General features: G+C 42.5%; 1 protein-coding gene across 1 annotated transcript in view; it reads right to left on the reverse strand.

The window, feature by feature from the left end:
- The window catches only part of scfd2 (sec1 family domain containing 2), a 75,023-nt gene that overhangs the window by 51,545 nt on the left and 1,383 nt on the right, over positions 1–22,095 (reverse strand). The window contains exons 2-4 of the mRNA XM_026345760.1: positions 21,786–21,954; positions 13,712–13,839; positions 8,921–9,096 (exon numbers count right to left, since the gene is read on the reverse strand). Of these exons, the coding sequence (XP_026201545.1) occupies positions 8,921–9,096; positions 13,712–13,839; positions 21,786–21,954 (473 nt within the window). The remainder of the gene's footprint in view (positions 1–8,920; positions 9,097–13,711; positions 13,840–21,785; positions 21,955–22,095) is intronic.

Genomic DNA, 22,095 nt, shown 5'->3' on the forward strand with positions numbered 1-22,095 from the left:
GGGTTACTTTCATTCCTTTTCCCCATTTTCATGGAAACAGCAGTGGGACAAAAAAGCCCATATGTGTCTCCTAGTACGCCAAGCCTAGAACAATAAAAGACGAAAAGTGGGTCATGTGAGTTCACTCTAGATGAAAGCTAAAACGGGAAAACAGAGGAATTAGTGAGGTTTTTCCTCACTTGTTTCAAACCAAGTTTTCCTATTGAATAACATGAAGCATGGAGGGCTGGAGCAGCTTAGCTTTGGCTTTAAGTGGTATATGCAGTGACAGGCAGTGGAAACCTTCCAACAAAACTCTGTCCAATAGCCCACATGTTCTAGTTATTTCAGCACATTCTATATACTTACTGTATGCCATGCGGAGGTCTTTGAAAATACATTTTTCCGTGTCCTGTCTCTAGCAAACATGCGGGCAATTGGTCTCCATTTATCATAATTGTGTAAAACATATCCAGTATTTTGGCAGATGCTCTGAGACATTTCTAACAAATGCATTTACAAATATTTTGTCGATGTCTACTTGTCCAGATTGGCCACTCTGGTTTCAATCTCTTAGATGTTTTAGCATCTGGCTACAGCCCTTTCTCACTCGGACCAGATACTGTATCCCACACTTCCTCAAATAAAGACACACAGATATAATGACGCACATTTGTAAATGAACACAAGCCCTATCATTTAGATAATGAAAAATAGAAGGCTAAGGGGAGGAGGAGGACAGATACTTTGAGGTGAAACAGCTTCAAAGTAACAGACAAAACAAAACAAGGGAATGAGAGAATAGTACAAGGATATTTAACCACCTCAAGACCCCAGCAGAGAGCCTGGGGGGCGGCTCCCTTTGCACCCTGATGTCAATCATGTTATGAGGGGAGCAGAGTGGCCCATTCTCTTAAATTCCTTCCCCAGATGAATTTAATTTGTAGCTCATACACAATGATTCCAAAAACAACAAAAAGCAACCCCGTCACACACAAAAAATGAGGGAAGCTGAGTGATTTACATCTATGTAGCTTTTAACAAATGCAAATAATATGGGCTCAAAACCAGATACAGCTAATGTTGTTAGAAAGCATAAATTCGGAAACATTTAAAGTTGCTTTCAGCGTCTTTACACACTAAATCAAGCACTCAGACGGTGCTCGACTGGTCTTAAGTTGCTCTGCCATGAACCTTTCGTATTCTTAATGAAATTAAACCTTGTTTAAAGACAAAGGTCTCTGTAACATCACAGAGGTCATAGATAAGGTTTTCAGTCATTGTTGTTAACATGACATATCCATTTAACACACACATTTCAGAGGCTGTTACACTCACTTAGCTGGTAATCAGGCCACGAATGACCTCGTCACAGATACACATATGAAACCAATGCTGTTTCACCTGATCATACACTCAATCCACTCGGATCCAGCTTGTTGTGCTATGTGGTTACATGTGGAGCACTGCCCCAGGGAACAATGGGTAACTAATGACAGAGCGAGGGTGGCAACAGTCTGTCTCTGATTGACCCAGTTTGACCTTTCACTGCTAGGTTACCATGGTGAATGGGCAGGCTCATTCCCTTTGGGCGACTGGGTGAAGCCCTGGGGCAGCGAGATGGTTTGCAAGTTGGGCACGAGTGAACAGACGTGTGAAGAAGAAGGTCCAGACTGGCGATTTAGATGGGTACAATTACATGCTAGGGAAAGAGGAGCCCTTGTCTCACCTTTTCTAACTGACAAAAGGGGGCAACTCTTATTCCCCCCCCCCCCACTTTATACCATGCAGCTGGGGGGCACGTCCAATCTACTGTATCCCCAAATGAACAGGTCAGCAGGAAGCTAGCCAAACTAGTTGTGTGAGCTCCGCGTCTAGTGGCTCACAAAGCAGTAAAGTGAGCAAACAGAAATTTGTCATGTGTCCAGCAGTGCTACAAGCATGCTCTGGATCTTTAACTGGTGAACTGATGAAGCCTTTCTGATGAGAGGTGAAACGCCTTCAAGAACTTCACCGATGGTTTAACCATGACCTGAGAATCTTCAGTCATTTTGCTGATGTACTCTGAATCCTTAACTGATATATCACAATGTGATTTTCAATCTAGGTAAAAATCTCTTAATCTGGCACCAAGAGGCTAATAGGTATCTGAAGGGGACACTTCTCCTGGAATGTGTCTCTGCCTCCGTTTTAGATCAGACACACAGACACAAAGACACATGTCCTATGGGCTGTGACCTTCCCTGGCCTGTGCTCATCAGGTAGTGACAAATGACCTGATAGATAATCTGTCCCGAGGTCGAGCTTTTCTACAGGGAACAGAGAGACTGTTTGTGACAACAGGAAGTTAAGACACTGTTGCAAGAATAAGCACATTAAAGGATGCACATGCATGAATGCATGCATGCATGCACACGTGGCCGCACACACACACTTACCTGCCAGCACATCTGGCTGTGGTTTAAATACTCATGAAAAAAACATGAATATAAACAGTGAGCAGTGACATGTTAAACCGAAGGTAGGGTTGTGTGCCAGTCAGAGAAATATAAAGGTATGAAGTGGTTCGTTGGCCAGCTCTATCTGGGACACTGGGTCATTGTTGGGTCTCCTAAAACCCCCGCCATCTTCATTAATGGTCAGCTTTTTCTATGGCCTTCCTTGTTAACAATCCGAGGGTGAATGCTGGGCATTGTGGGATTTTCCCTAGCTTGTGGTGTCCTGTTGGAGCATGCTCAAATGAAGTCTGACGCCAGGAGGGCCAAGTCAGCAGACCACACTGACCTGATTCACCGGGGATGGTGAGTGTTAGTGAGAGCTCCATGAACCCCCTCTGATCATGTTCCCTAGACCACCTCACCCAAACACTGACAGATAACAATGCAGATCAGTACAAAAGCGTTCAGAAATAGCAAACAAGCGTGCTTAAGTTGAGACAGCAGCGTGGATGACGTCCAGAAAAAGATCATCTATTTCATTCTGCAAATTTGGTCTAAGCAAGTGTGAGAAAAAGCCAAGGCTGTGAAAAACTTACAGTTTACAGCCTGAAAAAACACATTCGTGTGGAAAGAAGAAAATCTCCAGGCCACATAAAAACTCCTCCTGACGTTAAGGGTTTTGACTCCATATTTAAACAGCCACAGAAAACAATAGGGACCTCTACAAAAAATATCTGCAGATGCACATATGTGGTAAATGCAAGCATGACTCAACACAAAGAAATGCCAAAAGAAAAAAAAAAAGAGGCTGCTGTACATACAAGAGAAAATGTTGTGTGTAAAACCCCTCAGCTTTAACATTCATAGAGCAGCAGTAATTCCACAGCTAATAACACCAAAGCAGTTCCTATACATTTTCAGTTCAGTGAGCTGAGATATAGATTTTGTAGAAAGATGCTTAGTAGAACATTTAAAATGCAGCACATGCAAATTACCACATAGCCGAGAAGTTCAGCTCGTGAGGTTTACTATGAGGCATCTTGATTGTGCTTTCTTGTGTTTCTTAATTTTCCAAGGCAGACAGATTGAACATAATCATAGCCAGCAGGAAGGCAAGATGATTAAGGATAAGTAATGCAGAAAGCCGAGCAAGCCGAGCACCTATCTGTCTGAGAGAGGTAATGATAACAGGATGTGAGATGAGTTGGCGTTGCCCTCTGGCCTACCAGCCCATCACCTCTGTTAAAAAGGTCCCTCTCTATAAACAGGCCTCTCTCTGCCTATTAAACAGATAGTACATTAGGCCTGAGCTGTGCAGAACAATGTAAACACAGCCGTCTCATGGTACTGGCGCTGAGAAGGGGCTGGGGGTGGGAGAGCTGGAGGTGGGGGCTATTCCTGGATCTTTCTGGGAGTGAACTCCATCACTGATCTCCTCTCCCACTGTAATCCTCTCCAACTAAACACAGGAAGGAAGAGATAGGTAAATAACTCACTCTTGCGATAAACTTTTATCCAACTCTGCATTTTCCTCCAGTTTCAGAGGACTTTTTATTATCCTTCAAAATACAGAGGCATGGACTGGAGCAGAGCACAGGAGTTCACGTTGTACAGTACATGTGTGCTGTGTTACAGTGAGGCGAATGTTTGGAGAATGCATAACAGAGACACAGGATAAACATGATATATTTAACGGGAAGTGGAGGATAAAGTTGTTTGAAAAGATAGATAGATAGATAGATAGATAGATAGATAGATAGATAGATACAGTGAGGGAAAAAATTATTTGAACCCCAGCTGATTTTGTAAGTTTGCCCACTAACAAAGAAATGATCAGTCTATAATTTCAATGGTAGGTTTATTTGAACAGTGAGACACAACAATGACAAAAAAAATCCAGAAAAATGCGTTTCAAAAAGTGTTATAAATTAATTTGCATTTCCACGAAGGAAAGAAGTATTTGATCCCTTTGAAAAACGTGCTTTAGTACTTGGTGGCAAAACCTTTGTTGGCAATCACAGAGGTCAGCCGTTTCTTGTAGTTGGCCACAAGGTTTTCACAGCAGGATTTCAGTCCTTCACGGCGTAGTGTGTTACCAACAGTTTTTTTGGTGACTATGGTCCCAGCTGCCTTGAGATCATTGACAAGTTCCTCCCCAGTGGTTCTTGGCTGATTCCTCACCGTTCTCATTATCATTGAAACTCCACGAGGTGAGATCTTGCATGGAGCTCCAGACCAAGGGAGATTGGCAGTTAATTTATGTTTCTTCCATTTGCGAATAATTGCACCAACTGTTGTCACCTTCTCACCCAGCTGCTTGGCGATGGTCTTGTAGCCCATTCCAGCCTTGTGTAGGTCCACAATCTTGTCCCTGACATCCTTGGAAAGCTCTTTGGTCTTGGCCATGGTGAAGAGTTTGGAATCTGGATTGATTGATTGCTTCTGTGGACAGGTCTCTTTATACAGGTAACGAGCTGAGAGGGCCAATGTCAGCTCGTTACCTGTATAAGATCCACCTGGGAGCTCGAGATCTTGCTGACGGATAGAGGATCAAATACTTATTTCCTTCATGGAAATGCAAATTAATTTATAACTCTTTTTGAAACGCATTTTTCTGGATTTTTTTTGTCATTGTTGTGTCTCACTGTTCAAATAAACCTACCATTGAAATTATAGACTGATCATTTCTTTGTTAGTGGGCAAACTTACAAAATCAGCTGGGGTTCAAATAATTTTTTCCCTCACTGTAGATAGGAAAACTATTCTTAACTATGCTGAGATGAATGTGCTATACTAAGAACTGCATTTAATACAATAAAATGAAGTTTGTGGAGGACAACAGCTTGAGACTGAGATGCCACTTTGTCGAGAGACAGACAGGAGTTGTTGAGGAGTGTTGCTCCAGGGTAGAGGAGGCGCAAACACAAAGACTGGATGAGGGAGAATGTGGTACTGAATGTGGATGGATGGGGAGACGGTCAGTCCAGGTCATCTCAGACATGAGGCTGTTAAACTCTGGGGGGAACTGGAGGAGGCCAGTGCTAAAAATCTTGGGGCAGTGCCCTGGAGTCATTCGCACCCCTCTGTTATAATCTCTCTACAACCCTCGAGCCGCGCACCCCGTGGGGGCAGCATGGACACAGAAGAGATTGAGAATAAGAGGGAATGTCTGGGATGTGAGGATAGCTCCATAGCCTGGGGAAAGGCCAATTACAGGCTTAGAGCTCCCTGTCTGACTATGGCATGCAGCTCAGATAAGATGAAACTTACTTAGGGCCAATATCCACATTTTCCCTCTGTCGCCATAAGAAATGATGCAACCCAGATGTTACATATAGACCTGCATGTTAAGTATCCTGGGGATTGGCGTGCCTTCTTATGGCTAACAGGGATGACATAGATTTTATTGTCAGGTTACTGATATATTGCAGACCTGCTGGTTTGAGCCCCTGCAGGTCAGTGTATGTCCAGAAGGGGTCAAGGCATAGAGGTGAAGGGGTCATGAGTGTTTATGGCAGCACACATCGACACTGTACTAGGGGATTTAATGGAGTATCTGGGTCACCAGGCTCTAACCTGGCTGGATACGAACAGACACACTAAGAGCAACAGTTTTAGAAAGTTGAAACACTCTTCTTGAGTAATTACATACAACACAGAAGCATATAATGTGGATTTGGATTTTCTTGTAAGAATTATTTGTGCATGAAGATAAAAGGGGCCTTCACAGTATCAGATGTCTGGATTTATCTAAAACTGACCAAAGGAAAACCTACTCAAAAAGAATAGACTGATTTTTCTTGTCTCGGATGTTGAGAATAACTCATGCACTGCCATTGTATAAATATAGTATTTTTCTTCTTGGGAGTTGCACTACTGTAGGTTAATGTCAAGAGCATTAGTTTTGGGTTCATAGTTTGATTTTTTTTTAGACTAAAACATAAACATATAGCAGAGACAGTCATAAGCACCAGGCAGGCAATTTGTGCGACCCATGGGAGATGGGGACATACAGCATCGTGCAGCTTTCTCTCTAAGCTGCGCTGTGACCAATAATAACTCAGAGCTTGAATGTTTGCAGAAGCATGCCCTGGTAATCCCAGCAGAGTACAGCAACAGGCCAGGGTGAGAGGGGTTAGCTTCTCTCTACTGCATTGCTGTCATCACTACCTTGTTCAGTGATGTGACAGATTAATCAGCAGTAAGCTGCACAACAAACTCAAAAAACTAGCTTTGGAAAGTCTGTCACTGAAAAAACTTGTCCCAACTCTGGTCTCTCTGGGAGGGATGTACGGTTGTACTGTACATGTTTAGTTTGGTGAAGCTGAGGCTCTGGCTGGGAGGGTTGATGGGAGGGTAGTGTAGTGTGCCTGTGATGTTCTGGGAAGTGGTGAAAGACTGAGTCTGTTGAGTTTTGACTTGCCCGCACCACCCCTGTCCAGCACTGTGCATGTCTAGCATACAAATTCTCCAACTGTGGGCTGGAGCTGGACCAAGCCTGCTCAATCTGACCCATTCACACTGAAACCCAGTTAGAGGCCAGACAGCAAAAGCCCCGGGGCAGCACGGTTGAGGTATAAGTGCGGGTAGGATGGCAGGGCCAGCCAAGAAGATATCAAACCATCTTGAGAAAATACAAGTTACATATTTAAGAGGCAGTGAATCCAACAGCTTCAACACTTTGTGTCACACTATTATATCACAGTTAAACTGACATGTCAACCTGCATAACCACTTATGTGCCTACCATGTCGCCTTTTAGCAAAGTGTGCCATTGCTGAAGGAATCCACAAAAGCAAAGTTACTTTCTAAAGAGCCTGTGTTACAGTTTATTTAAGTACCTGATTAGCAAAACGCTACCGGGCAATTCAGGAAAGGTGGTCTAGAGTAGGTCACACAGTATTTTGTACATATAAATCATTGGACAAGCCTAAACTAGGCCAGGTCCTGAACCCAATGGCCTTTTGCCTCAGTACAGCCACTACCCAGCCCGAGGCCCCAGGGCACCACAGACGAGCTGACCTGAAAGGACTCCCACTGTTCACCAGTGATGGAGCGTCCAGCTTTGCCCAGTCGTACCCACCCCAGCCCTCACACACTCAGGCACTGCAAACACAGCCCGGCCACCAGGCAGAGCTGAAAGACATTTCAACCCGCCATTTTGTAATGCAATTAACTTCTCTCTCTCTGTCCATGTTGAGCCAAAGCAAAAACTTCGTAGGGAAATTAAATAAACAGAGGGGGCACAGAGGGCACACGACTCATTTCCTTTAATACCTCAATAAAATTCGGGCCTGTTTTGAAACAAACACCAACTCTCACATCATGCTCAAGGCCTGATTGTGAGATCTGAATCGTGAAGAATGTTGTTCTGAACCTGGGCCAAAGCTATATATACCACTTTGATGCTAAATACAACAACAGTAAGTTATTAACACAGTCACCATCAGTTCAACAGGACATAGTTAGACTTCAGGAAACAGCCACAGCCCAGTAAATATAAAAGAAAGAAAAGAGAGTTGTGAGAATTCTTACTTTGAATTATCCAGGTATAGTAGACAACCGAGGAGGGAGTGGATCAAAGTGAAGTCCTGAAGAAAAGAGATACTGGAAGTATAAGCCCTAAAGTCCTCTTCCTCTATTTAATAAACCAGCGATGGCCCCAGCTGAGGACTAAGGTTTATGAGGTTGTTTTCAAATTCCAATTTGGCAAGGAGCACTGCTGCGAGCTTGTTTTATTTTTCCGTGATTTAGTTTAATAAGATCCTAAATGCTGTCCTACTGATTGCTTTACAGCTTCAGGAATAAAAAAAGTGCATTTGATGAAAAGTGCAAAGTAAGAGAAGGAGGAAATGGCTTTAGTACGTAAGTGAATAACAGTGAATGGCTGGTAAAGACCTGAAATGAGAGGCGATAACTGAATTTGCTCTTCAGCCACTTCTTCCACTTCATCCTTTCTGCCTCCATCTCTCCATCAGACTTGTTTTCCACAGTCCAACACACCTATCTGTAAACTAGACTCCTTCCTCCTCTGGACTAAATAGCATCTAAACAACATGATGGAAAGCTTGCGTTTATGTTTTTTTTTTTTTACTTGATCCAAATGTTTTCCTTACAAACACAACTGACCTTGTTTATGAGGGAGAGGAATCTGCTTATTTTTCCCCCCAATCTGTCAGTTTAACACAACATTCTGGTTGTAGTGAATCACAAGCGCCCACTTACCTGCTGAGCACTTGGCTATAAAATATTCAGCAGAGGAAAAAAAAAGTGACTGAATAATTATCAGGTTAATTACAACATGCTGTTTTCCTTTTCAATTTGTGATTTTGTTCAGGACATCATTTAAAAACAACATAGGAATTCTTTAAGATATCCCTTAATACTTATTTATTATTGAATTTTTTACAGTTAAAAGGCTCAAAACAGTTTTTTATGTGTTGCGTAAAGCTAAGCTAAGCTAACACATGTTGATAATAGGTTTGTGTAAGTTGGGGACAGACCTGCAGCAGCAGCCGCTCGAAGGCCAGGCAGGAATCCCAGCGAGGCAGACTGGGGTGGCCGAGTGTCTGGGCTGTGGCCAGGCCCAGCTGGATCACCCCACAGTGACTCTCCAGCGCCCCCCAACTGCTCCGGAACAGCTGTATATAGGAGCACAGCTGCTCGGGGGTCACACGGCCTGAGAGGAGGGAAGATGATATCGTTACTCATCTGGAAAGAAATTTGAAGCCATCACAAGCTCATCAATCAGTACTGGTTGAAGCGCATCATTCAGTATAAACTACAATCCACAACTTAGTGTTGGCCTGATGCTGTGTCATCTGTCAAAATCGAATAAAAATGTAGACACACACACACACACACACACACACACACACACACACACACACACACATAGTTTCTCATGATGGGAAGAACAAAGCGTAGTAATAAAATAAATAGACAACCTTTTCCCAAGCATAACAAACTTTTTAACAACATACACTCAGTTTATGGCAGAGGGAAATGACTGATACCAAATCAGACCATAATATTATCTTAATAAGCAAAAACTCCACAGGCCGAGAGAAAGCAACAGCTGTGCAGATGTGGGTGTGTGTGTGTGTGTGTGTGTAACTGTGCCAGTTGGGCAGCAATACTCTCTACGTGTGCAGGATCAGGTGGCTGTCAGAAGTTTCACCAAAATGTTTACATGAGTCACAATATGTGACTAAACATCACATGAGTGTGTGTGTGTGTGCGCGCACGCTTGAGCATGTCTACACACTGGTTTTCTGCATTGTAGGAAAACATACAAACTCTTGAGTGTGTGAGCAATACATGTAAAATAGACATTTTTTCACAGTATTTATATAGACAGCGGAAAAAGGCCAGACTCCTCACTAAGGTTAGGACCCTATGATCCATAGAGACATAGGGGAAAGTAGCATAAAGAGCTATTGGTGGGGGTGCACGGTAGCTTGAAGGTACGAGGGGCTGGGATAGAGATGGGGCACACATTAACCCTCCATAAAGCCTACTTCTTCATGTTGATGTTCTGAACCAGCAACAGATGTGGGAGTATTTCCTGTTGAACTACATGGCCAGTGTTTTCTTTAGTGGGCCAAGCGCATGACTAGAAGAGAAACAGACAGACAGGATAAAAACATGGAGCAGAAAGGTTCAGAATAGTATATACAATATCAAGCTATGGCACTTAAAGACAAGAAAAGTTGTTAACCCTGTTTAAACTGAAGGTAACAAACTGTTTGCGTGTGAAATATTTTAATTAAAAAAAACTGGAAGGAATCATCTAGGGATCAAATATCCAGGGAGCAAATGTCTACAACAGAGAATTGGGTGTCTGGCTGAAATTAAAGTATTTTTGAAGAATAAGCTTGAGTCCAGACACATTCAGAATCCTGAAAAGCTCTATTGTGAACATATCCAGACAAAAAAAAATCCTGGCAGTATAACCAAGGTTCAGTATGCTAGATGTGCCAACCATAATTCAGCACAGAACCAGGAAATACACGCAAAGTGAAGGCCAAACATAATCTGACATGAGAATAGGCAAGCAGGACTGGTAAAGTGTAGACCAAACGTAATGAGACTTTACAGCTCTGACAGACCAGATGAGACCGAGTGAGAAAAAGCAAGACAGAAAAAAGAACTTCAAGTCAAGAAAGCCACACAAAAGCCTGTTCTCCATTACACAATCAAACAGCCCGGGCCGAGCCATAGCTCTTATCTATGTCACTAAACTTCCCTCAAAACAGTTCTGTTATTCCTCAGGCATCTTGTTGCCATATGCAAAATGACACAGAGGGAGAGAAACTATCAGCTGAGCTCTGAGAACAAACTTGCATGTTTCTGCAGGAAAAAGCAGTACTAGAAGGTATCATCATTTTAAGACTAGTAAATAAAGACACACTGACGTGGTTCCTTTCCTATGACTATACACTAGCTTTTGCATTTATTGCCAGACATAAAACTAATCACATTTTCAGTTTCATGCTATAAACAATTTGAGCTGCTGTCCATTTTAGCCTGATGTGCAGAAGTGGCAACTGAGGTTTGGCCATGATCAAAGTCCTGAACAATGCAGAAAAGGGCAGAGGCCAACAATGATTTAGTCCTGTTACTGGAAGATGACTTGCATTCTAGATGCACAGGGTTAATCAGAGGCTAAGTCTGATGTCAGCGTGGAGCTGAGTGGAGGCCTGCCTCAGCAGCTAGACAGCCTCATAAGTAATTCTGCATGGATGGTGGACACAGGAAAGGCTGAGTGACTTTTATTTATGCACTGTAAGATGAGAAAAGTGCTTGAACTTTTATTTGTGGATGCAGGTTTAGGTCCCTTTTAAGACTCTGTATATCTACTGTATGGATGAGGATACGTCAGGCTCTAAGAGGGCGACACCACGCGTTTTCACTGTGTGTGCCCAAAAAAGCACACAGTTTTTATCTGTTTAGCTAATGTTTATCTAACACTTGGTAATTAAAAGTACAGCTGAGGCTGATGGGAATATGATTAGCCTTGTAGGTATTTAAATCAAAGTATTGGACAAACTACAATTTTCACTAATGGCAATCCATCGAAAAACCCAGCCATCATGGTCAATCAATCAAGAAAGTGAGGTATTGAGGTGTTACACATCCAAAGTTGTCGACTGAACCAACCTAACATGTGACACCTAACATTGCCATCCCTAGAAATATGCTGCTAATGTAGCTAAAATCATACGTGTACAGTTTACAATTCAAATCAGAACAACAGCATATCCAATAGACTGATGGGATTAGAAGCCTGGTTTGTAGTCATACCATGTCTTGGGGGTTACATGCTTAAAAAATACCACATAACACCCTAGTTGCATGTGAGGGGTTTTGAAATAACTTCAAAAGTCATAACCAAGCCGAGGACTTTAAATTTGAAAGAACTATTTCCTGACTTTAATGAAAAGCCCCAAATCAGTTGCTAGATGAAACACTGAGCTATTTTGCTGTTTGACGAAGCCACATGGTTACTCTCACTTAAATAAGGGGAACATAATCTATGTTCTCCATAGACTTCTTTACTTTTTTTGAAATGACTGTGACATCACATCATTTCACTGTTATGAAATAATGAATGCAGTCATTTGTCCGCTTGAGCCTCCAACTTTGCTGTTAAAAGCCCAGAGTGGACCACAGGAAGAAAGGCCCTGTCAACACGTCTCATTTACACTGTGGTATCAGTGGACACAATATATACACAAACTGTACAACCATGTGACGCACACATATGCATGCGTACATACACACATGCAGATGGACGGATAAACGCACGTTTACAGACAATGAAACCGTAGCTGTCTAACTAATTCCCTGCTAAGAGCAAAAACACCCAAGATAAACACTCGACTCTGAAGAACCACATCTATCCGTACACACACACAGACTCACACAGTCGCACAGGGGGAATTTCATCATCCTATTGTGCTATGAGAAACCTGACGGGTCATACTCAGGCTCTGAGAAATGGATTATTTTCTTGGTCTCTCTCTGGATGATCTTATCCTGTTGAGATGAAAAGAAGCCAAGTTGGGTCAGTGTGAGAATGCGGGGCCTGTAGTGCACTGATAGAGCATTTTCTCTACTGATCTTCATAAACCTACCCGAGTGAGAATGTGATGTGGAAAATTCTGCTCTCCTACAGAGTGAGTGTGCACTGACAGGGCAGATAGGTATTAATGCTAAGTGTTTTGTGTTACTGGGTTTAGCTTGGTCTCATACGAGGAGAGCATGATGGATTGAGAATTCGGGTGGTGGTGCTGGTGGGCAGGATGGGAACGATGTGGGGGTGTGCTGGGAGCTCAGGGAGCTTCGTGGAGTCTGGTTCCCTGCCAGTGGGGTATAAAGGTTCAGTGTGTGAGGTTGACGGTGCCCTTTCTCTCCCAGCTTCTCTCTTTTTCTCTCTCTCTCAGCAAAGACATTAAGTCAACAGACTGTCAGTCAGCAGGTGGGAGCAGCTTTAATGCTACACCTCCTTCATACTTTCTCACCTTCGCTCATGTACTCGAGTGCGTTCCTATTTGTCTAAATAGGTCCAAAATGTAGCAGCCATGCAGAATTAAAAGGAGGGCTGTTTAACACAAATGTGTCAAAGGAAAACCACCATGTGTTTGCAGATGCTTTGCAGAGTGTGTGTGGAGTGTGCATGTGGCCTCTAACATATTACAACCTGCTTGTTATGGGACAAGCAGGTTGTATACCTCATAGATTATAGGAGCTGAGAGACCACACGACCCCTCCCTTTTAACTCCATACATTCTGCCAGATGCTAACCTGCACATTAACACTGTGTGTGTGTGTGTGTGTGTGTGTGTATGTTTTTGTGAGGACGAAGCCAGCGTAACGACGAATGTGCACGAGAGCACTGTATACTCGTGTATGTAATGACTTTATTTTCGCGTGCCTACACATATTTTTATCCCTCGCTGCAGCGCCGTTTGCTTCATTAACAAACAACAAAAGTTTTCAAAAGCAGCGTGTGTGCGAGGGAGCATGTGTGTATGTGTGTGAGTGTCACAAAGCCAACATGTGGTTCAGATTTCCTCTGTGGCCACATGGGCAAATACACAGCAGACATCATGGATTTCAATAGGTGGCGCTATGGTTCTGCACTAAAACACTACAATACTCACATGCATTTCTTTGCAAGAGCATTCATTTTCTCATGTTTATTAATTTTTATTTCTACATTTTGTGTTTTATTTAATAAGAAACAAGACAAGAACTTTGCTGCTTCTTTGTGGCAGTCTGGTTCTTACCCATGCTCATCTTGATTGGTAGCTTCTCCTTGCTGGCTGCTTCCACCAGTTGTCGACGGACCTCTAATACCCCCTCCTTATGCTTACTGGTCAGCATAGTCTCCCACAGGGACCGCGCTGGGGGAGATCTGATAGAGAGACCAATCAAAAATGTCAATTTAAGAAAAACACATTGCAACAGAGGTTGTGTACTAATTTAAGACACTAGCAAGCAAAACAACTGAGCATGTCGACCTTATAAACACTAAAGGACAACTTGCATGTGATTGAGTGTTCGTCTCAGTGATAAAGAGGCTGCTGGTCTGGGAGTGGTGACTCCCTTATGGGAGTCCTCACAGGAAAAAGCGGACATCAATGGGGGGAACACTAGCAATGTTCTCATTCCTTAAACCACCTTAAATGTCGTGCCAGCATTCCTCCGGACTGATTAACGCTCACATCAGTGGCACAGCAACAGACTCTGGAGACCAAGGTTCCTTTTGAAACCATCTCAGGGTACATCTCAGTCCCTTGTCTCATTATCCGCTAGGTTATGAAACACAATGATCCACATCTGTAATGGGAGATTGAGGACAAGTGAGTTGGTAAGACTATTACCATCTGCCATGAGCAGTAGAAACAGCTTCAAGACTTTCTATGAAAGAAAGAAAATGGCCCCTTTACATGAATTCAGTCTATGATTTTATTTTCTATCTTTTTAAATGCATTGGCACTGTGGTGGTTCTGTGCCATCTTTGTGCCTTTGACAGCTAGACTACCATGGACTACATGGACTCTCAGAAGTGACCTGAAACTGAACAGAGAAGAAGACAAAGAAGAAAAGGGGCTAAGGACAGAAAGAGGGAAGGTTGGAGGGAGCTCGTTGACATATTCACTCTGTTTTTCTTTGCTTTTTTTTTTTTTTTTTTTAAACTTTTTTCTTCTCTCGCCTTTTCTCCTTTCTAACTGCTGCCATGTGTTTAATATCAGATGTAATCTGTTCCAGACCACGGGCTGGGGCTAGATGGGGAGGAGAGGGGCTCACACTGGGACGGCCGCCATTTTCACAGCAGAACCAGACACAAAGACCAGCAAACACCACCCAGTACATGACAAGAGTCTGATGTAAAGACTTGTACAGTGAAAAGAAAATGAAGAAACAAGAAAGTAAATCAGGTATTTAATAACAATTCTTTGGTTTTCGTATGTTTGGATTTGATTTGAGGACTTGATGTAGTGTATTGTAGATATTGGTCAAGAGTTATGACATGGTGTCATTTCTGAAAAACACTCTTAATCCCCCAGTAAAACACCCCTCATGCACTTAATAAAGTATTTCTACAATTACGCAAACCATGAAGTCCCACATACCTATCATTGCTGAAATACTAATGGTCTTACTTGTGAGCAGCCATGTGTGTTGAGGATGTGTGCACACGCATCTGTATATGTTTACACACAAACCTATGTATTCATGTGTGTTCTCGGAAAATGGAGGGCCACGGTATAAAGTGTGGATGAAATATGGTTCTCATTTGGCTCTTTGCCTACCCAGCCCCCTCCCAGGCGGACCGCTCCCCTGATGCTTTCCTTGGGCCATTTGGTCAGACGAAGGCAGGGGGGGGGGTGTGTGAGCTGGGCTGAGGGCTGAGGGGTGAGGTTTATACTGGCAGGGTGTGAGACAAGCTCCATAACCAGCCAGGAACCTTGTTGAGTAACTACTCTAATGTGGAAGAGGGGGTGGTGTGGGGGAATGTGGGGTGCGTGTGCTTGGACATCTGCAAGTGTTAAGTGCAGTGTAGCTGCTTGGTTACAGGCTGAAGAGGGCACTCTTGCACCTGAATGTGTGTATGTGTGTGTGTGTGTGTGTACCATAGTCAACGTCCTCTCAAGCTTAGTTGGACGGGGATAGTGGGTGTGTTTGGTGAGTGTGGCTGTTTGTACCCTGACTAAACTCCACTAGAATTGTAATGAGCGTTGTATCATTAAAAGGCAGTTAAGAATCACAAAAGTGTAACCTAAGGAAAGATGTGCATACCATGTAAAAGAATGACCACGTATGTAACCATTAAAGTGATGAAACACCTCTGGCTGTGTCCAAGTCATTATTCACTGTGGGGGTGAGGAAGGGGATAGTATTCCTGGAACTGAATGATGCAGCAGAAAAGAATGGCTCTAAATGTTGTGACGCAGTATTTCTTGAGTTTACCCCATATCCTGAGGCCCCTATCGTTATTTGGTTAAACAAATGTGTGTGTATGTGCAAAGGTACATTACAGTGTTTATTTCTTTACCCTGACTCCTACTGCAAAATTTTGTATCAATGGCATGACTCAGAACTGAGTAGTACTACATGGAAACAACTGATGAAGGCTCCAGGATCAGTGGTGAAATGTCATTCAAGGCTCAGTGGACTCAACTTCCAAATGAGTCATTGTCTTAATTGCGCCCTTGTATCCAACAGTGCAGATCGTTTTGGTGTCATTTGACTGTTTTTATGAGATGCAGTTTTTTCTTAGGTTTCAGTTACCACTGCATCCCTACACATTTACTCATTTGGCAGAGGCCTTTATCTAGCACAACTTACAAGTGAGGAACAAAGCAAGAAAACTGCTACGTCAGACGTTGAAATCAAAGTGCCAAAAGAAGAAATGTTTTGTGAGAGTAACCGATATTTTGTTTGTACTGCTCAAAGCATTGCAAATTGAAATTTGAAAACTCTGCAACGGCTGCTCTTTCCAGAAAGTGCCCCAGATTCTCTGCATAATCCACTTAACTTGCTGTCAGTAGCCTTCATGGGGAATATTTCTACTGAGAAAAGTAGCTCCAACAAAACTTTGAGGTTTTTTAAGGCACCAAACTATTGTTTCTGAGAAAGCATGCTGCTTCTGAGTTGTTGTTTTTTTTTCCCCAAAGTAATTTCTCAAAATTTGAGCAATAAAAGAAAATCAAATCAAACATCACATACAGTAGATGGATATGATCAATTCTCTTCAAATAGAACCCAGACTATCTGCATCGATACATACAATAATTTTCACTGGGGAATGGAGGAGACTTCCCACATGTGTCCCTCTATAATATATATTCTATACTTTTAGGTTGAAGTGCATATTAAAGATCTTTCTGAATGTTGTCATTTTACTGTTCAGCCTACATAAAATAGATGCAAGAATAAAGGAATTGACAAAAAATGTTTCCAGAGCAATAGGCTTAGGGAGAAGCAGCAAGTGTTGAGCAGGTTTTATTTGCCCTGGGTTTTACCACAACAGGAAGTCTGCCCCGCCACACTGCTTGAGGTTATGATGACCATATGCAGCTGAAAGGAGGATCTACAGACACTGGGCTGAAGGAAACATCCCAGTTGCTTTGCACATTTATGGGAAAACATGCAACTTGAAAAATCTTTGTTGATGAAGTTATGTTAGTGTGGTTCTTTCCCATTTTCTTTACACAGTAACAAAGCAAAGTTATTTACTCTTGGAAGGTTTTTGATTTGAGGGATTTGACTTCTCAAAATTTGTGCAAGGTCAGCCCCATTCTTAGGTGACTTAATTTATGGAGTGTATTTCATGGGGCAAAACGTTGAGGGCTTCCTGTAAACATCCTTATGTCAGCACAGGACATAACGTTAGCGGGAAGAGAGGAGTGAACCAAAACCAAAACCTGGCCTTGAGTGTCTGCATGTCTTATGACCCAGCAGATTTATGGAGAAAAAAAAACAGAGGGAGGTGAGTTCTGCAGGAAGTGAGTAGAGGAGGGGAGAAGAAGAAGAAAACACACTAACACAGAACCATTGGTACTTACGTAAAGAAGAGCAACATATGAAATCGCTAAATATGATGTTGGCTGAAACCAATCAAGAAGAAAGGTTAGTTACTTCTAAAATTATAAAATTATGTGGGAGTCATTTACTCCCTTCATGCATTTTGGCAACTTTACCACTTCAAGCGGTACGAGCTCTTTGAAGGGATGGGGATGGAGGATATAGACTGCCATTTTTGGCGGTGTTTTATCTCACTGGAGAAATGCGTGTGCACGCACACACAGAGCAGGTTAGTGTTGGTGGGAACACAGAGTACAAGTTGCTCAGGTGCTAGTAATCTACTGTATGTGATTGATGCAGTGTTGGCTGCAAGAGAAGATTGGAAGAAGAGGAGGTGCAAGAAACAGAGACACAGCAATCAGAGATGGACCAGAGGACATGTCAGTACATTGATGATACGGCTAAATCCCTGCATCCCCTACACTCACTGCAACCATTAACCTTTAGGGTTCAACAAGATGAATGTCAGAGGGAGGGAGGAAATTTCCCCCTTTTTAAAAAATGACTATAATAAATGTTTCCAAATTAAACTAGAGTACTTTTTACATGGTCTTCACTGTGCAAGAGAAAAAAAGAAAATTGAGTTCCACTTGGATATGACAATGATAAAAACATTTATCACAAGGTACTGACCTAACTAAAGAGTGGAACATGGGAACCAGTTACTGTTATAAATTAGGGTTTCATCAAGACACTGTGTTTTCCCAGGATCAATACCTTCCACACCACTGCTCAACAATGGTTGTGCCTTTTCTAATTTTGAAAACATACTCAACGGCCAGGCCTGTATGGGAACTCATACCATACTGTACATAATGATGGAGTAGAGTAGTTGTTTAGCCTATAAATCACTTCTATATCCCACTGTTTGTGCCACTGTTCACCATCTAAGTATAGAATAGCCAAACAATCTCTACCCTACAAAGAACCACCATAGAATGAATGTGGCCGGTTTTCACATTCCCATTCTGTATTCTTGGTGGGGTAAAAACAGGGTTAGCTGTACTCAGTTGTACTCCGTCTGTCATTTGTGCCATTCTCTCCACACTCTGCTATCTCTGCTTTTGTTGTTACTTTTCTCATATAACTTGAACTCCACTTAGACTTCTTATTCATGCTCATATTTCCCAGCTGAGACAGAAATAGGTATTTTTCCTCCTTCCTAGTGTTGCCCAAAGCTGGATATGCTGGGCAGAGTTGAGGAGATGGCAGCTTCACAGTGTTTTCTCATGGCAGGGTGCGGTTGGTTACTCTGCTTGGCTCAAGCACACCAGCTCCTGAGGCAGAGCTTGGCCACCCGTACTCGTCTCTGCCCACATGCATACACTTCCCACCGCAGGATCAAGGTCCAAGGCGGCCAGATGACGGGGGTGCAGGGTTCAGTTTGAGACTGAGGGAAACTTGGTGCCCTCTGCCAATAGGGTTCATTTAACCTACTCAGGATCAAAAGTGCTGTGCAGTCAGGCACAGTAAATTACACAGACTGGGCTGGAAGGTACCTGACCACAAACGTATATACACAGACACACAAAACAACTCTACCACTGCCACTTTCACTTAACATCCTTCTATATATGGCAAACTGCATTCTGGCAGTATTTAATGGCTGAAAAAGAACTCCATAGTACAAGAGCAGCGTAAGAAAAAACCTCCACAGACATGTGTCTATAGAATTTTTTGTCACTGGCATGATCACTAAAACCACAGACGAAAAGTCAGGTTGTAGGATAAGAAGAATTCACACCAGGTTATGAAAGACAATATGACAGTAATTGCAAAGTAAGTGTGGGGTCTTGCTGAGAGAGCTAGAGTCAACAACCACCCACAGAATGTTTAAGACACAGTAATCTATAAAAATATCCTGGAATTACTGAGGGAAATATCATACAAAAGGGTCCAAATTAGGTCCACACCTAATATTTAAAGGCTTGAGTTGGGCTACATAACCAAATCAATCAAAATATACAGTGGATTTGCACTAAAAATAGCTCAGCAAATCATAGGTGTATAAGCATCCAGTAGGATGGGACAGTCAAACCCCACAGAGTCAGAAGGGTTTAGTGCTTTCCTTTGTGCAAAGGAAAACACTCTCTTACTTAGTAAATGCATCTGTCGAGCACTGTCTTGAACATATTAAAATGACTGACATAAATGCCTGCCTGTGGTGAGCTGTGCACTTGAAGGCAGGTAAATAAAGTGGGAACTCTCTGCTTCTTTCTTGCTGTGCCTCAGCAGCAATCTCCTAGACATCTGCGATAAGCTCAATTGGGCCATCTGCTCAGAGACAGCACAGGCAATAACACTCCTGCTGATCCTGCTGGCCCTGATCAGACACATACTCCATTCAAACACAGCCCTCCCTGTATTATTACTTCCAGCTATCAGTTTGTGTCCCGGAATTGGCTAAAACTTGTGTACAATATCGGAATAGGTCCTCTAAATGTTGTTAGACAAGGTGTTTGGACAGACTCTTGTCATATTTTGTGAAAAGAACTAGAGCATCGATTGCTCTTTGGGTTCCTTTATGTCTTAGTGACCATCATAAGCTTAACACTTTCTAATGCAATAAGCACGAGCTTGTTAATTTGGCACAGAACTGTACAGTAAAACATTTCATTCATCTACACACAAACTCAACTGAGATATTCAGAACAACTACACTGACTATGAGACACAAAGTCGTGGGTGTACGTTAGGTATCTGGTTGACGTGTCACAGACTTGAGCCGTGCATCTGAGAGTTGGTACAACCTGACCCTGCTGTGTTCACATTATCTGCTACAGTACACACTGTCTAAACACCACTGACTACAAAGATCTAAGTCTGGTTCCATTACAACAGAACCTCCCACCTAGCTTCAGAACAATCTGTTGCATTCAGTGTATGTGTAAGCCTGTTTCAGGAACCCAAAGCCTTCTGACAGCTCGAGCAACAAAGCCCTTCTTCACAGTCAAAGTCTTTTCCTCCTGCAACCACATGAAGAAGCAAAACAGGAGTGGAACACATGATGTAGGCCTAATCCCTGCCATGTACAACAGCCCCACCGCAGGCGTCTAACACGTGCATCTGCACAGCCAGGACTACAGGCAAGCTTCACTGAACCACTGGCACCTAATGCTGGTCATGTGTCACTCAAACCACACAGTAGGTGTTTGTGCAGTGCGTGTGTTTGACCAGTATGTATACCGTTGCAGTGTAACTCAATTTTACTTTACCAATGCTAAATTACTGAAGACTTTTTTGTAAAATACAAAAATGTTATGGGGGAAATTACTGTTGTCATGTAAAGTCCACAGTTAATCTAACCTGCTTGTTTTTGGGCTGTGGAGGCCCAGAGGAAACGCTCGAGCAGAGGGAGAAAATGCAAACTCCACAGTGAAAGGCCACACCACGCCTGCAGGTGCAAACCCAGGACCTCCTTGTTGATCTTTTTTTAAAAGAGCTAGAACTATATAAATGGCTCTTTCTGAGTCATTTATAAGCAATTAAGTGAATGTAATTAAGTGTGAGAAAGGCATTTCTATCTCTACGTACACATAGCCCATTGCCCAGAAAAGCAGTGATAGCAAGGCAGACTAGCCAAGACAGAGTGCTCTGCTTGTAGCTGAAATTCCAACAGGCCTGTTGATGAGCTTTTGAGATCTGACGTGCTCTCCAATATGGCAAAGGCTGTTTTTATGCACAATAACTTTTATTCTACAATAACGGTTATATCTCTGGTAATAACAATGGAAGAATCAATGAATGCTTTGAAAACTAAAACATAGCTGTGGCAGGAATCATCATTGGAGTAAAGAAAGAAAACTCACAGATTCTCTCAGCTCCAGATGGGAACAAAATAACAGATCAATGCATTTGATAGTAAAATCTCACAGCAGCACTCAGCAAGACAAATTAGAATGTGGGGGCTATGCTTACAAGATAAACAGCAGTAAAAGAGAGCATATTGCTTACAGCCAAATGCAACATGTATGCAGCAAAATATTTGAATCTCAAGGATTTTAGACTAGATTAAAAGAAAGGTACAGTACAAATAGGTGGATAATAAACTACAATAGCTGATATCCACCAAACACTTTGAACATTTTTTTGTCAGCCTATGACTTTCTGATTAATTATCTCATCTTTATGTTAACCACCTGCAGAGGCAACATAACCTCTTGTTGTCTTGATAAATGCTTATGTTCTCTGCGTAATGGGTGACATTACCAGCGACAGATATATCTGTACATTAAACAAGAGTAGCTAGAATTAGGGTTATGGACTCACTGAGTCTGTGCAAGACAGCCAGGGGCCAGGGTGGTCTCAGAGTTAGGGGTGCGCTGCAGACTCGTAAGCTCCAGCATGTCCACCTGTACATCCGTTATATGACCAGGTAAAGGCTTGAGCACAGTTAAAATCTTCTCCACCAGATTGTCACCGTGATGACCAACGGCTCCTGAAAATTAGGAAATGGGAAATAAAAAGAACAGATATTTATCTAATGTGCTGTATCACGATAAATGTCAACATACGGTGGACATTACAAATAATAAATGGTAAATATGGAACAAAAAGTTCAGAATTACTGCATGTGCAC

Source organism: Anabas testudineus, chromosome 4 (assembly GCF_900324465.2).
Source record: "Anabas testudineus chromosome 4, fAnaTes1.2, whole genome shotgun sequence".
In the NCBI taxonomy this organism is placed as follows: domain Eukaryota; kingdom Metazoa; phylum Chordata; class Actinopteri; order Anabantiformes; family Anabantidae; genus Anabas; species Anabas testudineus.